The sequence below is a fragment of the Pinus tabuliformis genome, chromosome 6, assembly GCF_031772625.1.
Source record: "Pinus tabuliformis cultivar Carrire ecotype Pingquan chromosome 6, CPIR1, whole genome shotgun sequence".
NCBI lineage: Eukaryota > Viridiplantae > Streptophyta > Pinopsida > Pinales > Pinaceae > Pinus > Pinus tabuliformis.
The window spans coordinates 1922539921-1922562401 of NC_142292.1; the positions used below are offsets into that span (position 1 = coordinate 1922539921).

General features: G+C 34.8%; 1 protein-coding gene across 1 annotated transcript; it reads right to left on the reverse strand.

Annotated features, from left to right (window-relative positions):
- Positions 1-14849: 14849 nt before the first annotated feature.
- On the reverse strand, positions 14850-19809 carry GCL1 (GCR2-like 1). The gene is made up of 6 exons (XM_089431127.1): positions 19337-19809; positions 16948-17129; positions 16681-16792; positions 16332-16481; positions 15736-16053; positions 14850-15542 (listed from the first exon to the last, which is right to left on the reverse strand). The coding sequence occupies exons 1-6, from the start codon at positions 19514-19516 to the stop codon at positions 15201-15203; spliced, it is 1284 nt and encodes a 427-aa protein (XP_089287253.1). The 5' UTR covers positions 19517-19809; the 3' UTR covers positions 14850-15200.
- Positions 19810-22481: the final 2672 nt, after the last annotated feature.

Here is a 22481-nt window from a genome sequence, read left to right on the forward strand (position 1 = left end):
TTGATGGTTTACCCCTTTTGAGGAACAGCTGTGAAGAGTGATCCCACTAGCCATCCTTGTAACACTGCCATGATTGGAAAATTCCAAACCTTACCTGGAATCAGCTGCTACCCAATTTTATCACTCGTTCCTCAAAAGACGAGTCTCCTTTAAGCTCTTTTCAACTGACTCGTAAAATATGAAAATATTGCCAAGCCATTGGCCTCTCCAGCTCGTTAAAGGGACCGAAAGTGCTATCCCTCCTTTAGATTTTAATCTTTTTGGACCTGAGGGATTATTACACAAAAAGATCGAGCGCTTGCTTTGTTCGGCTCGTTAAAAGTATCGAAAATTCATCCCTTCTGTATTGTTTTATGCTTTTTCAAACTTAAGGTATTAGATGACGAAAAAGGAATTTTGGAGTTTCCTTTACGTCCCTTTTCAGACTCTCTAAAATTGAAAAGGACCGAGTTATCTTTGTCGTTAAAATCGTTAAAACTTAATAGCGACAAACTTGTCCATAGCAGACAAGAACGAGTTTCACTATCGCTAGGCTTGTTAAAACATAGCGATGGGTTTGCCTGAAGGGAAAATTATAGAACAAGCATATGTTATCCTCCTCAAGCTTGAAAAAATAAAGAGGTACTGGTCAGCAATGACTGGGGAAAAATTGGGAAGAAAACTTGAAGAAACTTTGTTGGTAGCAAGTCGCTCTTGAACATGACACTTTCACTCTGCATCCAAGTCGGGTTGGGTTGTTTCATTCACCGGTCACATCGCCATGGTCACATCACACCATCCATGTTTGGGGTTAATGCTACCAATCCATCACGTCAGTGTCGCCGATATGTTCAAGAGAAGTCATTCAGAGAATTCACCTGTGTCTCACCCGCTACAATACATCTATACTCCATTATTTCATGACCGCCACCCTGAACCTTATGTCATCAGATCATTTTCACCTCCATTAAAATCATTTTCTCTGTTCCGTGTCATTGATGTGGGATTCATTAAAGCCCTCCTGTGACAGATCGCTTCTTGTCGACATCAGCTCATTATCCAAGAAGTTGATCTAGGAACACCCCGTTCAGTACTTTGAAGCTTGCATGCCTCAATGGCAAGTTTCTCACTTCCGGCGACATGTTTACATCAATGGCCGTCGACCGATAGATTTTGCATGGTGTTCGACGCCAAGTCCTTTATTCACACCACGTGAATTGTACTGCAGTACCTTGAGGGTCATTATCATTATCAGTGATTCCTCTCGCGTCTATTAACAGCTTACATCATTGGCTGGTAATCAGGCGATGTCTTTCCATGTTCGACTCCATAACATCTCTCACATGGATAGACTTGTACTTCGAGTGAAGATCGAACGAGATTGAAGACCCCAGATCTAGTTTATCCATCCGGGCTGTGATATATATTCAGGGAAATAAAGACATCAAATGTACATCACTGCTGCATAGATAATCATCCAATCAAAGGGATGATGGCTCTACCAGAATCATCAGTCTACACTCAGACGATTGTCTGTCCTATGTACATGAAAATGAATTTATAAAGCTGAGCATGGAAATGCCCGCCTCAGCTAGATCATGAAAATATTATGAAGATAATGTATTGTATTGTATCTTATTACAGGTCTCCTCCCAGCTTGAAAGAACTTCGGATCCTCATAATAAAGCATTTCACCCGACATCGAAAGATTAACGACCTCATGCTTTAGGGGGCAACTGTTATAGACATTTTTGGGCACTGCAACCCCAAGCATGAAATGTCCATAAACCAAGGGCTCCTAAGTCCCTAAAAGTGTTGCTCTAACCCCTAAAGGAACAAGTTCAACTGATTACAACTTCTCCCAGAAGTTCTCCATGAAAAATTGCTCAAAATTGGTCAAAACATGATCATTTCAGCTGCTCCATAGGTAAAGTGCGTTGCATCTCACCTAAGTACACTCTGTGGGTGTGTTGCATTTCAAAAATCCCTTCTATGGGGTGTGATGGGCGAGAAGTGACAAATGGCAGTGTCAATCCGCGAGGTGGAGAAACATGGAATCTTCCAGAAACTTCTCCTGTGACACTTGCCTCTCTGAATTCGACCAAGGATGAATAGGAGATCATCAACCTCCAAGTGGAAGAAAGAACTATCAGAGGGAAGACACTAATCAAATCACAAGCTGACTCATCTCCCTTACAGATATCTATATATGGATCCCTCATCCCAGAGATCCAGAGGCTGGAATTTGCATCTTGTAAGGAATTGATGTTGGTTTCTTGAGACAACATCATACTGTTGGGTGATCTAAGCTTTGTATGAGGTGAAGAAGGGCTTACTTGCTGAGAGGATGATGTTGGGTCAGAACAACTGGTTGTAACTCCCTTGGCTCTTTCTTGGTTATCAATAAAAGCTATTCAAGTTTTCCTCCATACTCTTGAGTCATTTATGTTGTATGCATTTGTATGGTCAATTTACATCTGATCCTAGATTGTCTATGAATATAGATCCATGTTCTTGTATAGTGTTATGCTACTGTGATCCTACAGGTACTCTGTGAAGCTGGGCGTACAAGGGAGAAAGTAGTGAAAGACTATCGAGAGAGAGAGGAATCGAACTAGGAGATTAGCACAAGACAAAGGTTGGTCTTCTTTGTTCTTCTCTCATCTATATTTCATAAAGAAAAAATGAAAGTAGCTTTACTTTGTTTGTTTTTAAGGTAGCTACCACACCTTAGTGGGATAAGCAGTTCTGTGTAGACACTTTTCCCTGTAACAAACACACAAACAAACTATTCACTCCCCAGCGAAGTCGCCATTTTTTATCGGGAAAACTAGTGTCCATTCAGAGCTGCTAGTCCCACTAAGACGGGTAGCTATCTTAGAAACAAACAATTTAAAGTCACTTGTGTTTTCCTTTATGGGAGATAGATGAGAGAGAAGCAGAGAGTACCAACCTTAGTCTTTCGCTTGGCTCCTTGCTTGTTTCCTCTCTCCCTTGATAGAGCTTTCGCCACTCCTTCCTCACTTGTCCCACCTCAAAGAACACCTATAGATCCAAAGCAGCAAAATAATATCAAAGAATAGAGATCTATAACCATAAACAATATAGGATCAGAGGTATATTAACCATACAAATGCATACACAAATACAAGATTCAGAGATATACAAGTATATGGAGGAAAACTCAAATATCTTTATTGATAGAAGTAGTAGAAAAGAGGATTACAATCAAGCTGTCTAATCCAGTACCATCCTCCCAGCATGAAAGCCCCCTTCACCTCATGAAAAGCTAGATCACCCAACAATACAATGTCTCAAAGAGAAATAGAACTTCCTTACAAATTACAAAATTCCAGCCTTTGGATCTCTAGGATGAGGGATCCATATATAGATATTTGCAGGGGGGTGAGTCAGCTTCTGGGATTTTAATTAGTGTCATTTCTCTAATAGTTCTTGGTTCCACTTGGAGATAGGGAAAATTTTAAGAACCCCCCCCCTAAATTTACATGTATAATAAATGGGCGAATCTCCATGGTATATAGGAAAAATGGAAGGTGATTTTATCAATAATATGATATGTATATATAATTTTTTGGTGAATCTCTCACCAGGCATGGCGAATATTTTATTGAATTATAAAATCTTGTGTTTATTGAATACACAAATGAAATCATTGCATTTCTTTAAAATATCTTTTGAAATCAAAATTACTGAAATTACATATCGATAACCTAGTGGGTGTAGGATAAAATTCACCCATGCCATTCACAGAAAGCATGAGAAAAAACCTAATACTATATATAAAACCAAGAAAACTTCAAATTCATCACTTCTATGGATCTTGTAACCACTTTACCAATACACAAGTATGTTCCTGTTTGCAATTAGAAAAATTACCCAAATTACAATCTGTTTACTCCAGCATATGTTGGAAAGTTATAGAAGGATGACTAGTGCAATCAATCCATTCCTTTTAGCCCTGGATTTGTTTCAGTTTAAAACAGAAGTATACAAATATACTTGTCCAATGTCTATGCTTTAGCCATTCACCTTAAGATGTTTTTACAATATAATTTCCTAAGTCTATTTAATATCTTCATTATCATAAAAACCAACCTATATCCATCTTAACTCCACATCCACCACTCTTAGGGGGATGAAATCTATTTATCCCTTTGAGCACTTGGTAGACCCAGAATTAAGATGGATCTAAGATGATCCCCTTTAAATAGTCTATGCTCACATGAATACCATGGTATTACCATGGGTCAATACCATGGGTTATCATAAACCTAGAGCTTAAAAATTACTATTAGTAATTTATAAAAATTAATGAAATTAATAGTTGATTTTTATTTTATTTTTTACTTTAACCAAGCTAAAATGTTTAGCATACATTAAATTACAACATCCATTTTTACTCTTGATAGGATCAAATATCTTTTCACTCTACGCTAGTTTGCATATCATGATATTTGATACCTCTCGAGGGTTAGTAGATCCAGAGTAAAGATGGATCTATGCTGGTTTAATTCCCCCATTTAAATAGGCTACATTCCAGGTGAATACCATGGGTGAATACCATGTGCCATTTTGCTGAATACCATGGGTCAATACCATGTGGGTTAATAATGTTTTTTTGCATGGTATTAATAACAATTAGTCCATGGTATCTGTCCCATAGTATTTTTCCCATAGGTTTCACCTAAATATAACACATTTTTTGAGTGTTCGTAAATATAAGGTGACTTATGGAGTAAATATAAAAAAGTTTTATTTGTTTAACATACCTCTTGTTTATTTATTTTTTATTAATTTACCATACCTCTTTTACAAATATGGTATTTGGTCCATAGGATTCACTTAAATAAAACCTCTTTCTTGAGCCTTCATAAATAGAACGAGGGTTATGGACTAAATATAAAAAGAGGTTTTATTTATTTACCATGCGTCTAGTTTATTTTTATTTTTATTTATTTACCATACCTTTTAAGTATAAAAAGACATTTTATTTATTTACCATACCTCCACTTTACTTATATTTTTATTTGTTTACACCCTTGCATGTATATAAGGTGACTTATGGAGTAAATATAAAAAATGTTTTATTTATTTACCATACTTCTCATTTATTTATATTTTTATTAATTTATCATACCTCTTTTATAAATATGGTATTTGGGCCTTTGACCCATAGGATTCACTTAAATAAAACCTATTCTTGAAAATGGGCGAATGGAAGGTTGTAACTCCTAATTTCAAGAGCTAAATTTACCTTTTTTTCCTCTCCTTTAAAATAAGGTGGGCTATTTGAGGTGATTTGTAAAAATGTACTATGATACAAAATATTCGCCCACTAAAAATTTAAAACCCCTTAATTTCGCCAAAGGGCGAACATTCGCCCCTAAAATTTTCTATGCTTAGAGATTTCATGATCTCTTACTCATCCCTGAGCGAATTCAGAGAGGCAAGTGTCATAGGGGAAGTTTCTAGAAGATTCCTTGGGTTTCCACCTAGCAAACTGCCTATGCCATTTGTCTACTCTCGCCCATCGCACCCTATAGAAGGGATTTTCAGTATGCATCGCACCCCCCATGTGTAATAGGTGAGATGCATCTCACCCTGACCATGGAGCAGGTGAGATGGTCCTGTTTTGACCAGTTCTAAGTAGTTTTACAGGGAGAACTTCTGGGAAATGATGTAATCAATTGACCTTATTCATTTAGGGTATGAAACAACACTTTTAGGGGTTTAAAAGCCCTTGGTTTATGGACATATGTGATTAGGGTTGCAGTGCCCAAATATGTCTATAACAGACTGCACATCGTTTGGAGTGAGAATCCCAGCAGTGGGTGGTAATGTTATGCCTTGATTGCAGAAACACGCAGAGGGAAATATGATAGCTTTGGGTGAGAGAAAGTGTGAGACCCTACAGAGAGTCAAGTGCGATGCATGAAGGTTCCAACACACGAAGGGAAAAGGAAGCATGCCCCTTGGAAGTCTGTAATAATACACACCTTGAAAGGAACACACGAGCAGAATGACATCACAAGCTAAGATACAAAATAGTCCACAAGTTAAAGTGATAAGCTAATACAACAAGACACATTCAATAAGATTCGTACGAATGCAAACGAAATAGTTCTTAAGCATATGCATAAGTTAGATAACATACATTGAAAATACAAGAAGAATAATCCTACTATATTCACAACATATGCATGAAAGCATGTTGAATCTGATTTTATTATTACAAATGAAAGTTTCAATCATACATACACCATTGATGACCACTAGCCCCAATAATGGACCATTACAGTCAAGAACACTTATTAGTGTGAAATTTCTTGGAACGTGTACTAAAAACACTTTGCTTAAGTCACTAGGTGACAAGTGACCCTAACAACAATTTGATAGCTACTAGCAATTGAGATTTAGTGATAAAAATGGAAACACCGCAACACAAGTATATGCGATCCAGAATAGAAAGCAACAATAAAAATATCCAATGAAATAACCCAAATGGAAAGACTTTAATCAAATAAATTCTTTATTAAAACACCTGGTGAAGGAGATCTACAGATGGGTATGTAAGTCCCCCTCCCTGGGATGGGTCCTTTGATGTCCTTGACGCTTCAAAAAAATGATCTTCTCTCTCAAGATGTGAAAAACCGAGAGAAAATGTAGAGAACTCAAAATGGGAGCTCAAAGAAAAAAGATGATAATGGTGACAATGATTATGATCATGGTGAAGAATGAATGAAAAACCATCCTACTTATAACAAAGCATTGAATTAATCTCGAAAATGAAGAAAAATAAAATAATATTAACCAAATCACGATCTAATCGCTTTGAATACTTTATATTTTTATTGGAGAGTGAAAATATATTTAAAATGGTTAAATATCTTTATTTAGAAATAATTAACAAATAAAAATGATTTATTAATTATTTCACGAGAATTAAAAATGGTATGAAATCAAAATAATTATTAAATAGTGATTTAACAATTATTCTAATAATAGAAATAAGGAAAATTAAATAAATAGTGATTTGTTTAATTATTCCTAAGGGATTTAGTCAAATGTGACAAGGAATAACTATTTAAATAATGATTTAATAATTATTCCTAGAGAAAATTAAATAGATAATTATTTATCTAATTATTCTCATGGGTTTTTTAAATTTAAATCATAAAACAGTTTAATAAAAGTGGTTTACTAAATTATTTTCCAGAGTGAAAATTATTTTACTATGGTAAAATTAAATCTACATAGTGTTTCAATCCACCTAATTAGAAATGGCTAGGTGATCATTTTTTGGTGATAACAAATTTCCCCCACACTTATGAGTGTTAGGAGAAAATATTATCACTGAAATAAGTTGTAGATTACACTTCCGCGAAACACCAAAAGGGGAGTCAAAAAGAGAGAGAAAGAACTGAAGCAAATCAAGGACGAACAAAATAAGGAGGGGGCGAGACCTACTAAAATAATAGAAGTCTCCTTTTATGTGGTAGTACATGATCTCAAATGAGGTAGGGGATGCATACCCATACCCACCGAGATAACTATGTACAAAGAATAATGATGAGCCCATCAATGTGGGACTGAGCTAGAAAGTACATGATACATGGTACACTGGCATCAATGGGCCAAAAAATAATAAAATGGATCCCATATACATAATGTTCCTGGAAAAACATGGGCCAAGACTAAATAAGTACATGAGACATAATACCCCTCGAGATGACATGGTGAGGGCGGGAACCAAAGAATCCCTGTTAAATACGAAAGGGCTCTGAAGATCTGAATGGATCATTTGAAGGAGACATGCATATCGTGGGTGTTGCAAGTGGCGGAAACCAAACCCATCAAATCTGCAAAACTACATTTAAGGGTGGATCAACATCTGTGGTCATCTAGGAATGTGGGGGGCTACCTGAAGGGCCACCCCCTCATGAGGTCTGAAACATCTCACACACACACGATAATCATTGGGACAATCGTTTGAATCACTGAACTATCAAGTGCACGGATCTCAATCATGCGATAAGTTGTTGATGTCAAGCACGTGAAAAAAAACCAAGTCAAAAGGAAATAATGAGTCCCTTTTCTTGATCTGACGCACCGAAAAAATGGAAGCTGAAACCAAGGCACACTGCCCTCTAGACCACTCTTCTTGAATAAATGAGTTGAGGTCAACAGAAGGGGGCCTACTAGAGTGTAGGCAATGAGGAATCTTCAACAAAGGCACGAGGGATCATAGTAGAGTGACTGATTGAATGAAACCAGGGATGATGATGGAAGGAAACAGGATGGGTGGAGGACTGAAAAATTCCCTTGTTAGAGCATAAGAAGAATGGTTGACCTGGCAACAACTGACTCGATTCTCGAGGGGATGGTCAATGACTCAAACAGGGGTTCGGCAAAGATGGAGTAGTAGAGTTGGAGTCTAAATATGACTAAAATGGGATGGATGTGACACGACGATGGATGAAACACTGTAATAGGACTCAAGGGGACTCAGAACATACTCCATTAGTATAAGGGTGACACATCTCAGATGCTCTAAACAAGCATGACTCGATGATGCTGCCACATGGGGGAGGCCTAGAGGGGGCCATGAAAACATGAGTAAATGATGGTTACTCGTGACAAAAATCGACACATGAGTCAACCAGTGCAAAGTTAAAGTGGTACCAGAGTAGAGTGGCTCAAATGAAGAAATTCAATTTTAAGAGGGAACAAAGTGAGACTTCATGGAAAAAATGGCTTCTAACTAAAGTTTCAAATTACCAAAAACAAAGAGAGACCCATTATAAAAATTGGTGATAGCTTTCCAACGGTGCTAATGGTTCATCAAATGGAGCTAGGGTTTGGTTGCAATGGGCCCTAAATCTTGATCATAGGATCTAGTGTGTCTTGACCTCTGAGATATTTCCCTGTCCTCTATGCTTGTATTTGTTAGTATTTTGTATGGTTGTCTCTTTAATTTGAGAAATTTGTCTCATTGGATTTGAAGTAATAGGAGTGAAAATTTGATTGAGTTCTAGGGTTTCTAGTCAATTGGTCATCGCTTGCTACTTGTTTGTGTCATTGGGATACTAATTTTGTTCATTGATTGAGTGTTGTTTTTCTGTGGAAATCATTGAAAAACATCATTTTTAATTTGTTTTAGCTTGTTTTTCAAAATTTACTTTTCAATTTGCATGAGGTCATTTGCATTAGAAAGTTATTTTTGGTTTATAATCAAGCAAAGAGACTTTCTTTGGGGCAAGGGGGAAGAAAGAAAGAAATGGGCCTTGGTAACATGAGAAAAAATCTACAAACCTAAAAACCATGGAGGTCTTGGATTGGATGATCCTGAGATTCTAAGCAAGGTTTTAGGAGCAAAATTATGGTGGTGATGGATAAAAGACCCAGAGGCTCAGTGGGCTATTATTTGGAAAGAAAAATATGCCAGCACTTGGCAAAATAATGATCTCATAAGGATGTCTGGAAATATAAAGGGCTCACACATTTGGAATAAGGCCTCGGAGAACCCGGGCTTAGTACAAGAAAACAACTTCTGAGAAATCAGAGAGGGAGGCCTAGCTTTATTCTGGGAGGATAAATGGCAACAAAAACCTATATTGTTAAAAGAGGACTTGAGGGACCTCAAGGAAGAGATAGATACTAAAAGGTTATCTAAAGTAAAAGACTTTTGGGACCAAACCAACAGTATAGGGAAATGGAGAACCTAGAGGGACTTTGATTTTAGGGATGATAGCCCCTTGAAAGCTAAAGCAAAGACACTAATAAAAATGTTAGAACAAAGGAATATTTTGATGTCAAAGGGGCATGACCAACTGAGAGGGGGCAACAATAATGAGGGTACCTTTAATCTTAAGGAGGCAAAAATCATTCTCCTTGAACTGAATTCCCATGCACCAGATAGGATTTGGCAAGACCTATGGAGGCATCAAGGCTGGATGAAAATTAAACTCTTCATGTGGTTGGTTCAGCATAGGAAAATTATGACCTGGGATAATATTAGGAAGAGGGGTGTCTTGGGGCCTTCCAGATGTCAGCGCTATGAAGCCCAAGAGGAAATAATGGAACACCTTCTCAACAATTGCATTTTCACCTCTAGGTTGTGGGATTCTTTTGCCACCATTTTCCAACATACTGATACGGACAAAGGGAGTATTATCAACACCCTAAACAAATGGAGAAGAAACTTTTTAGATTATGAAGTTCTTGGCTCAGCATGGGCTATCACGCCAAGCTTCATTATTTGGAATGTTTGGAAAGAAAGGAACAATAGAATCTTCAAGAATGAAAAGATGCCATCCAAATGCCTTTTTTAGCAGATCTTAAAACAGCGCAAGGAGACGGTCAGCACTATAGTGCGAAATCTCCCTAAGAACCCACCTTCAGCAGCAGAATTGAGAATACTCAGAAAGTTGGGTTTGCTGGGACTTATTCCTCAAGCACTGGATAGGAAGGTAATGTCCATGGAATCTGAGCAAGATTTCTGGCATCCTTACCCTAAAGGTTTTTTGAAATACAACACCGATGGGGCTTCAAAAGGCAAGCTGGGAACTGCTGGTTATGGAGGGGTGTTAAGGGATGAGAATGGAAGTATCCTTTTTATATTCTTTTGCCATTTAGGAAGAGCCACCAACAATATGGCGGAATTGATGGCTATGGAGCAATGTTTAGATTTTTTGGAACAGGGTAACCGCCAAAATGTGATTGTTGAAGCTGATCTAGAGTTAACCATTAAATTGGTTAAGAGAATCAGCTGGGGAACAAAGCTGAAAAAAGCCTCAAGACGCTGGAGGTTGATCCAGGTCTTTCAATGGATTCAGCATCACCTCCAAAGCCTTTGTACAGTAAGTTTTAAACATGTGCGAAGAACGGCCAATAAATTGGTGGATCTTCTGGCCAATCAAGAAGTGATCTATACAGAGAATAGGGTTGCGATGAGTTGGCAAGAGCAGCCTCAAAACAGGTTAAAGGCGAATTGTCACGACAAGGCAGATGAAGATAGGATCGTGTTTCAGAACAGAGCCATGGAGATGGAGTCCAATTGAATCAGGTGCTTTATGATTAACGGTTTTTCCACTATCAGGTCTTTAGTGGGTTGCAGGCCAATCTCGACCTTCGCAACCCGGGTAAGTACTTTCATAGCAGCTCCAGGTGGTAGCTGTTAGGGTGGCTCTGGTTCTTGGAAAATCGGCAAGATGGTGGGAGTTTCTTCTTTCTTTGGTTCTGGTAGAGAAGACATAGCAAAAGGTCAAAATCTGAGTACTCTCGACGGCCTCAAAACCATGGGTTTTCCGTATTTGATCGCTATACCGCGTCTGGGGTGGTTTTCCGGTGATCGCAGGCCTTGCAAGTGGGAAATGATTTTTCCAAATTGGGAGCGATTCCATTCAGCGACCTACACGTGGCAGTGGGGTCAGCTAGAATACCGCCCTCATCGAGCGCTATTGTTTGGTGATGTAGGCCAGTGCGATATGATCCTCAATCGTTGGATCAAGCAAGGTGGATCTATGGTTAGGATCGATCGAGCATGTTGGTGGTCCATGTGGGTAAGCTTCGTGCTTCTTAGTACTGCGAAACTGGCCACAGCCGTTGGATCAGGTGAAGAAGTTCGACTGTGGAGATTAAAGATGCATGTCAAGAAGACGGTGAGAGGCGTTAATGTATTTTATTCTTGGCTAGATGCAAAATGTTCTTGGTGGGACTCGTTGTTTTTAGTCTGTTCTACAGGTTCGCGGGTTTGTGAGTTTTTCGGGCATGAAATCCTTATAGACTGGGACATTTGTTCCTCTTCGGGTCCATTTCCGGCTTCAACATTGTCTTGCTTTTAAGAGTTTAGAGGTTTGGTTTGTGGGGGTAGGGGCTTTTGCCTTTGGCCCGTACAGTTCCGCATGGAATGTTGTAATTTATGTATTTTATTAATGAAAAAGAAGGTCCGACTCTTCTTCATCGAAAAAAAGAATGCCTATATTACCTAACTACACTAGGGATAATAATAAGTTATATCAACAAAATCACAAGCATGAATGCATACATTCTCACAAACTTTTCATGTGTTATAACAGGGTATAAATACATACTCTCTCACAAACTTTTCATTTAAAAAATGTTAGCAACAAGGTATTCATCCCATGATTTAAAGGTATTCATCCCATGATTTATCTTTGTAACTTTTTATAATTTTCCTTTTTTAATAGGGTTATTTTGCGACTAAAATGTTCTAATTTTTTTAACCTTCTTAAGCAATACAAGTAAAATGTGTTAGCATATTAAAAATAAATAAATAAATAAAAAACATATACATGTGGAGTAAAATGACTTTTTATAATTACTTTTAACATTATATAAAAGATATGATATTTTTATTGATAAAGATAGAATTGATGAGTTATATAGAAGAGATATTTATTTTAATTAAAAGATGTAGTTTTTTTTAGGTTATATATATTAATTTTGAAGAAATATTTATTTTAATTTAAAGATAATGTAATTTTTTTTAAGTAGTTAAAAAATATATATTAGGAAATTTGATCTCTCAATTTGTTTAATATTTCTAAATTTAAGATGAATCTTTCTATACCAAAATGTAAAACACTTCATTATTTTCAATATAATAAATTTAAATTCAAAAACATAAATAACTCACACTTTTCATCCACTCACATGTTTATTACCAATCAATAAGATAAATGACTCACCTTACATGAATGAATCTAATTTTAAATTAATTAATAAAATTTATATAAATAAATTAATAAAATTATATATAATTAATGTGAAAATTAATTTTTTAGTTCAAAATTATTTTTAAGTTAACATTTATCAAATAAAACTCCTCAAAATTGAAAAAATAATAAATAGTATTATCATGTTTTTCTACTTCCAAATAAAATATAGCAACTATATATATATGATTTGTAATTTACAAATGAACTTACAAATAAAATATATCAATTTTATATATATATATATATATATATATATATAATTTAAAAATATAGAATTTGTAATTTTTTTAATTTAATATATATATATATAAAATAAAAATATAATATTCATTATTTTCACAAATAAAAAACTTAAATTAAATTATAACTTGCAATGAGTAAGATATCATATATATATATATATATATATATATATATATATATATATAATTAATTTAAAAATATAGAATTTGTAATTTTTTAATTTAATATATATATATATATATATATATATAATATAAATAAAAATATAATATTCATTATTTTCACAAATAAAAAACTTAAATTAAATTATAACTTGCAATGAGTAAGATTTGGACATTTCTCTTGATAACAATTTGGAATGTCACTTCATTCTTTTCATAAGGCTATTGAGATTTTTGAAGTGGACAAAGCTAAAGATTAGCACGGAGGTTTCATTGTGATGGTTTAACGTATTTTGTATTTTTTATAACATTATAAATTCATAACAAAATAGATTATCTTGAATATCTTGAATTTTTTACATTATGTAAAATGTTTTTTTACATAAATTCATCACAAAATGAATCTTCTTGATTATTTTATATCATGTAAAAAGCTTTTAATAAAATTAAAAAAAAACATGGTAAAAAAGAATACTAAAATTCAATAATAATTGTTGTAACATCATAAATTCATAACAAAATAGACCTCCCTATTTTTGTTTTAGGTTTACATAAGTCCATAACAAAATGGACCTCCCTATTATTTTACATGATGTAGTTTTTTAATAAAATAAAACAAGACAAAAAAGAATGATAAAAAATAGAACATTACACGGGAATAATAAAATTCAATTCAACTTAAAGATACAATATTCAATTATAAGGTTGGTGGACTAGACTAGAAAGTAGTTTCAAATGCTTTCTTGATATTTAAGGCGACAAACATTCACCACCAATCAAGAGGTGTGGCAACATTTATACTATGAGGTGTGTGACCACTAGGCCCAACATAAGGGCCATGATGGCTTAATCGCTGAACAATGGCCGAACTTAATGGCTAAAACAACAACCCCTCATGAAATGTGCCACCACTTATTTAATGAATCAAAACCCTGGTGGGGTATAACATTGCCTTATTTTATTTCTTTTAAAACATGGCACATGATTGGAATTTTTTAACAAAAATCTGAGCAAACCGTATGAACTTAAACAAATGACAAATGAGATTATTACTAGAACAAAACTCTCAGCCATTTTGTCGTTGAACTCGACGCATGCTGGTGCAGAACCAACCAAATTACCTAAAAAAACACTGGTAACAACCAATGGAACCAACCTCTTGAGATACCCATTGTATCATGTATACAATGTTATACATAAACTGCATAACACAATACATGATTTTCAACGTCCAACTTACTTATCCTTGACCTTCAACAAAGATGAAATTTGAAACATAAATCTAAAATCGTTGAAGTAAACAAAAACAAGCCCAAACTGTAAGTAAATCCATAACTTCAAAGAAGTAAACAAAAATAAGCTGGACATACAAGACAATAGAGTCCATACTCAAACCAAGCTAAGCCCGTGATCTTGATGCCTTACATTAAACCTTTAAGGCTTAGGCCATGGTAAGCCAAAAAAATATCACTGCAGAAATTTATGACTTGACAATGATGCCAGTGCGCATTAAAGAAAATTTCATCAGGTATTCTCTGGGCTTCATCTTATATTTCAACCTATAAAATATATCAACATTGGTGAGATAGCAAATGGATAACACAGTAGTTAGAGGAATCTCTAATGAGATCAATATACACTACAAATTGTCCAAAACTCCAGAAAGGAGGCCACTTAAAAAAGGCTATCCAACAACATAACTAAATATGTGCCTTGTGCACAACTCAAAAAAGGCTAGTGAGTACAAATACATTTGAAAAATCTCATGGCTCCTGCAACTGTAAGCAAACAGAGCTTTAATTAAACATTTAAAGCTACAAAATTTAACAGGGATTGACGATGAACTTTGATGGGCGACTACACTGGTCACAAAACGACTATCAGGTAATATACATCAACAGGTTTTTACAGCATCACTCAACAAAGAAAGCTTACCCCTTCAAGGAAAGCTTACTGAGGTAGTGGGCATCTAAATCTCATATGGCTGGTGCAACTGTACCATGGAAATTTACAATCCTTTTAAACTCCTCAAATGATAAATAAACAAGCCCATTTTTTACAACTCAAAACCAGGAAACCTTGACTGCTCAGGCTTCACCATATCAAAGTATAAGCATGCAGTCCCTGCCAAGCCTTCAAATAGAGAGTATGGATGATCTCCACCATGCATCTGACCAGATGCAATAAGTTTCCTCCCATTGTTATAAAGGAATCCAGTGAATGCCTTTGCTCGATCAAGATATAGTTCTTCTTTTGTTAAACGGTAAAGGGCAAGAAATGTGTAAGCATTTCCACTAACGCCATGGCATAGTCCAACTTTTTTGAGAAGACCCTTCTTCCATACCGATTCACCAGCTTCAATTGCAGCTTGACGAAAGACAGGTTCCCCTGGAAGTACCTGATAAAAAGAAAAAGCCTTTTAATACTGAATACAGAAAGAGAAAAAGCTAAAAATGAACCTTTAACTCTTTCTCAATGTAAAATCCTGTCAAAATGCCAGAGGTAGATAAAAGGTAGACTACATCTTTTATGAGTAACATACACATCCTTAACTAATCATGTAGTCTTAACCATGAAATTTCAAGTCCTACCTGTGCTGCCTTGCAAAGAGACATTGCAATACCAGGTGCACCATGGCACCATTGCACAAGCTTGTCCCTCGTATTACCTTCACTTGATGGGAAGTTTCCTGACTCTGGGAAACGTTTTCTAATCATGTAAAGCAATGTTCCCTTGACATCATCTGCATCTTCTTTATTTAGTGGAAAATGAAGAAGGACATGCATTATTCCAGCCAACCCATGTGCAACCCCCCAGTACCTCGTCCCATGCCATTGATACATCAGGGGGCAAGGTGTATGGGATGCACCCGTTCTTCCACCAGCTAAAACAACATCCACAATTGGGCTCTGAAACCAAAGAATTGAACATTGGTAAATCAGACCAGGCAGAGACAATGAGCACAAGCTCCCACAGATTATACAAGGTGAATGTGTCCTTGTCATATCTATTTACTTTTGATATAAGCATCAAGGTCTATACAGTGTGGCTAAGTGAAATGCCTCAGTGGCTCAGGAGAATGTGACCTAGTAAGCATTTTCAACTCGCTAACCCATTTCAAAATAATTCACCATGAGATTGAGCTCTATGATTTCACAATTGAAAACTGAATGAATAAAATACTGACCAACACACTCCAAGGTATTGTTTCATCGCCAAGATACTTGTTAATGAACAATGCAGCCCATAGAAATCCTGCACGCCCATACATCAATTCATACGGCATGCCAAAACCCCCATCCTCTGGCCCCACTGAAAGTGCCCTCTCCTGTGCTATCTGTTGAAATTTGAAAATAAAAAATGTTACAGAATGTTTATCAATTACGTTTCTTTTTTGCCCTTTTCATAGCTTTCACATTTTCACATTTTAAGAATTGATGGTAAGAGCACAGAAAATGAAATTCTTTTTAGATTATCAAGTCTTCAACAATAAAGAGGAATAACACAAATAGTGCTATTTTATTTTTTTCTTGTACCTCCCAGAAAAGATTTAAAAAGAAGTCCTTTCGCTGATTATCGCCCTTGTATTTGGAAACAACGGCACCGAGAGCATAGATACCAGCCTTGCCGCAGAGAAATGTTACATGCCTTACATACATCAAAACACAAAATCAGTCCCAGAAACTGAAAACTAGAATCAACATTTTATGAAATGTTGATAAGGAAACGAAGGATTGACTTCTCTTTGTTACCTAAGGGCTTGTAAGAATATGGAGGGTTTATAACTGGCAAACATTACTTACTGCCTTAAACTCCTTGCCACTGCTGCACAAGAATCAATCATATCACTGCATAATGCAAGATCCTCCTTATTCCCAGTTATCTGATGTGATCTGAAACACATGAATGCAGTTCCCGATAACCCTTTATACACGGTAGGGTCTCCGCAACGAAAGCCCCGCTGTGTCCATGTTGATTGGACCACCTTAACAAAAGCAATATGAAACAATACACTGTACAGTAAGCTCAACTTTCACACTTCTAAAATAGATCATTTTTTCTAGGATTACATACAAATTAATGCAGTAAGCTATCAAACATCTTGCTCAGAAAGACAGCAAATCAAATAAGAGGACAAGATGCTATTAGATTTTAAGTCTTCTTAATAAAACAGGTGTTTTTAAGTTTAAAAATACTTGGGCTACATTAGTAATCCAGCTCGCTATTAAGCCATAGCTGCAAAACTCAAAACTTTAAAGGTGCCAATTTCAGAAATACTGGTTTAAGTTCTCCTGGCGTAAGAATTATTATTTCACACTTGGTCATGTTATGAATATACATTAGATTTGCAAAGATTTTGGAACTTCAACAAAAGTGGTATACCAGGAAAAACAGATACTGAAGAAACCCCGTGAACTTACATAATTATGAGAGAAAATTTCACAAATTTATCAAAATATAATGAAAAGTGAGACCTCTCAGCCGAATTTTAAGTTCAGTTACATTTTACAAAGGTCGCGCTTAAGTGGTATACCAGGAAAAACAGATACTGAAGAAATCCCGTGAACTTACATGATTATGAGAGAAAATTTCACAAATATATCAAAACATAATGAAAAGTGAGACCTCTCAGCCGAATTTTAAGTTCAGTCACATTTTACAAAGGTCGCGCTTATTTTTGCTCATGCAACAAGCACATGGAAACGAACTAAATAGGATTTTAGTGAACTATCGGTGAAGTAATATGAGGAGATGCAATCCATTTGTTTCAAAAAGCCTAAGGACAAATTAATTTAATTGAAAGAAGAGAAAGAGTAACTGTAAAGGAAACAATCAAAACAGGGCACTGAATCCAAATTTCCAGTAAGCATGGTAAACACCAATAAAATACTAAGCACTGAAGCAATAATTTCAACTCTTTTGAAATTATATAAAGATAGAGAAAAAGACTCATTTAGACATTACATGAAAAACTAAAATCAAACTCACAAATTCCATATCAGTCAAGTGGGAAGCATTTCTAAGTTTTTGTAACCAGATATGCGAAGCAGAGGAAGACAAGTCCCAATAATGTAAATAAAAGCACAAGTTTATCTCCATCGTAAAAATCTTGTTTTGACACCACAGATGAGAAAACATCTTATCTACCTAAATTTTTGTAGTCAGATATGCTAAGCAGAGAAAGAAAGTCCCAATAATGTAAATAAAAGCACAAGTTCACCAACATGGTAAAACCTTGTTCTGACATCACAGATGAGAAAAAATCTTAATCTCAAGATCTACCTAGTGTTGTAAGTTACAAATGGTATGAATTCTTTCAAAATGGTATTCATGTGTGTAAGTCTTTTGTTAGCTTGAAAATTTAAGAATGCTATCTATTTATGTTTAATTTTATTTTTAAAACTGTAATAATTTGTTGAAGGTTATATTAGTTATTTAGTTTTAAATAATCAATCAAGTTTTAATAGATCTGTCAAAGATATCTGTGAGAAATGATTGTTATCCTGGTCTATGGTTATTTAATGAGAGGAATAACTTTTAAAAATAACATGCTGAACTCATATATTCGAATATTTTATTATAATAACTCACTCATATCGAATATAACCTGGACCTGGTTGTATAATCTCTTACCTAAGGGTTGGATTATTCTAACTTTATTCATTAAACTCAGGCCTATCAAACCCAAATTTAATTGAATCCGAGCTCATGTATTTTATACCCTGATTTAAATGGATATGATCAAGTTTTATTCTTGAACTTAGTAACTTCCCTGTGCATATCAAAGCCATGTGAGGCCCTGGTTCAAAGGTATGATATAGTTTTATTCTTGAACTTAGCAACTTCCATGTGCATATCAGAGCCGAGTTTATAGAGATCTCGAGATCTGAGCCAGGCAGCAACATTTAGTGCATAGCATACTCAACCTACTACTAAGTTAATAATTTTACAAAATAGTAACAAATCACACCGATAAAACATTCCAGGTTGACAAACTCAACCTGATTCACTTTCTTTTTCTTTCTTTTTCTCTTATTTATGACACTTCCATCAATCATCTGAAATTTGAACTTCCTGTAAGTTGAAATTATCCACTTCAAACCTACTCAAAAGACAATCCAAGCCTAAGAACCTACTCAACTGAGTAGCAGAAAGACAATTAATCAATGCGAAAAAGAATCAAGGGATGACCTCATCTTTCAAATTCAATGCTCTTTGGAGAAACGCCTCTCCGGTGGGGTAATAAAGTTCTCTTAAAGGGTCCGCCAAAATGGCGGTTCCCAAATAGTCCTTACACTCAGACTGGTCCTTTCCCGCTTCTGTTTCCGCTGGCTTCTCCAGCAGATTATTGACGAAATACAGTTCAGGCATTCTTATGAAGATTTTCAGAGTACAGCAGTAGTGTGATGCAGCGCTGATTGTTTTGGCTATGAATCACCGACTCACTGTTAGAAGATATAGAGAGTGACAAGTCTCCTTGATATTGATAATGAAATGGTAAAGAAAAATCTTTTCTGTGATGATGACGGACGGCACCGCCATCGGTTAGAGTTTTTGGAATTGTCGTACGCTCTCGCTGCGAAGTTTAAAAGCATGAAAGAGCGCGTTGGGATTAGATCACATGGGGTGCAAATTTCATGACCAGAACGGCCCACCCAACAGACCATGTGAAACTTGTGGGAAGTCAGTTCCTCTCTCCGTATAACATCAAACGCTGCAGATATTTTGTTTCATGCTTTAATGGGTTGCTTGAAGATTAGGCAAGCTACACATGTCAGGAATAAGAGGCTAGTTAAACTGATTTATGAATATTTCTTTTAGAAAAGGGTAAAATTTAGCATAATTATGCGAACATGCATAACAGTTTAGCATAATTGTGCGAATATGCATGGTTTATTTTGTGAGAATATTTGAATATTTAGTTTTAATAATATTGGAAGTGTTAATTTTTTTTATATAGAAATGAAATTTAGAGTTTTTATATAAATGGTTTTGATGGTTATAGTTGTTTTTGAGTTATTAATATTCCATTTTTCATAGATAGTAATTAAAGATAATTATTTTTTATTAGTTGGAATTAGGTGATATAATTTAAAAGAGATTGTTAATTTTTATTGTTTAAAATAAAATTTTAAATATATAAATAAATTTAGCATTTTAATAAGTAAAAAAAAAGTGAGGGCCTTTGTTTCTGTTTGGCTAAGAGCTGGTCTTTTTTGGATGTAAGGAAACAAATTATCGGCCCAAGACCCAAAGGCATCTGCCCTTTTGGACCACCAGCATGGTATTACAGGTGGTGTGGTTTTCCTTGAATAAGGGAGCAGGTTATTCGAGGTGGTGTGGTTTTCTTTGAATAAGGATGCATTCGCGGTTAGCACCCAGAGATGGTTGTCCTCACTATTGGTTTGACAACTGGGTTATGATAGGTTTTTCCACCGTGTTGAAAAAAGTTCAAAAAAAGTCTTTCTCAGACTTAAAGAAATAGGTTAATAGCGCAAGACCAAAAGATGAGTCTTTCTCGGCAAGACCAAAAGGTATCTGGCAAGAGTGAAAAAAGTTCAAAAAAAGTCTTTCTCAGACTTAAAGAAATAGGTTAATAGCGCAAGACCAAAAGGTGAGTCTTTCTCGGCGAGTCCAAAAGGTATCTGGCAAGAGTGAAAAACCTGCCCCCTTACAGACCACCACATCTAGTAGGAGTGAAACTAAAACCTGCCCCCTTACATACCACAAACATCTAGTAGGAGTGAAACTATGTCGGAGTGAAACTAAAACCTGCCCCCTTACCACAAACATCTAGTAGGAGTGGAACTATGCCCCGTTACAGACCACTCTACAAACCACCAACTGGTCATTCACATCTAGTAGGAGTGAAACTCTGCCCCTTATAGACCATCCTACAAACCACCAACTGGTCATTCCAAGGATTGTGGTTTTTTTTTAATAAAAATAATGAGTTAACATACATTAGTAGATTGCGGCCAAAAATAATTGTTTTCATTATTAGTTTGACAAAAAATATTAAAACACAGATTATAAATTTTAGACTTCAAATTTTAACCGTTGGAAAAAAAAAATTATTAAATAATTAAATTACATTTTAATATATGTTTTTCAAATTAATAATAAATAAAAAAAATCAAATTTATATAATAAAAAAAAAATTAGAAATTTAAATTACACTTATTATTTATTTTAACGATGTTAAATGTTTGGCCTTATGTTAATAGTATAGATTTAATTATTTCAATAAATTTAAATTATTTAAAAGAAGTTAAATTCAAAAACTCAATAAATTTAAATTATTTAAAAGAAGTTAAATTCAATAACTCGTTTCCAATAAATTAAATTTACAGCGATTTTCACAAATTTAATTATTCAATAAAAGTCAAACAGTCATTTTTAATTTATTATCTTAAAATTTTAATAATTCATTTCAATAATTAATAAAATTATTTTTTAATACTTCAAATATTTTAAAATAATTATATTTATTTAATAAATAAATCATTTTAATTAAGATTTAATCATTGTACGGTAACAATTTTTTATTTCAAAAAAATTCTTTTAATTTTGGAAAAAAAATCGTTTTTCAGTGTTTTTAAACTAATCTAATCACGTATAATCCGAAATCGACAAGCCAATTTTTCACTTCTATGTAATTTTTCCCGGAAAAAATTATTATTTTTTAATTACATGTTAAAAAAAATAAAATCGCAGTTGCGGGTTTTTTCGGTCGAAATCCAGCAGGAATTTATTGGAATCGCAAGTTTGATAGCTAGTTTCTGCACAATGAAAGCGTCCCAGGGTTTTTCAGGGTGCTGAATCCAAATATACAGTTAAAAAACCATTTTAAGTGCAACAAATCAAGATTTAGCCTCAATTTCTTCCGCCGGATTCCGTCACGGGAATCTCCAAAAAATCGCATTATAGACAACTCCAATAAAATCTACAGCAAATCCATCAAAAACCCTCAGGTAAGAGCATTAAAGAGCGTAATACTCGTGATCTTTTGGAGAATAGTTTTCCCAATTTAAAATAAAATGATTATTAAAAATTAAAGTATAATATAGTTTAAATATGTTATTTCGAATCGGATTAGTTTGAGTGTTTGGAAAAAATATTGTTTTCTTTGTTAATTTGCAGGTGTGTTTATATTGAGATTGGATTTGATGAATTTTGATTTTTCACTTTGTAGATTATGTTTATATTGGAATTGGGTTTAATGAATTTGGATTTTTGTCAAAAGTTTTTTATTTTAACTTTAGATGGATGAGGATTTGTTGATTTTTATTTTTTATTTTTTATTTGTTAATAGATCGATTTTCAAGGGAATATG

Excerpts from the sequence above, each read along its gene's own strand:
- GCL1 (XM_089431127.1), bottom strand. The coding sequence starts at position 19,516 with ATGCCTGAACTGTATTTCGTCAATAATCTGCTGGAGAAGCCAGCGGAA. Across the intron at positions 16,054-16,331 it reads CAATACCTTGGAGTGTGTTG|AGCCCAATTGTGGATGTTGT; the intron begins GTCAGTATTTTA and ends CTTTGGTTTCAG. Across the intron at positions 15,543-15,735 it reads CTCTTTGCAAGGCAGCACAG|GTACTTCCAGGGGAACCTGT; the intron begins GTAGGACTTGAA and ends TCTTTTTATCAG.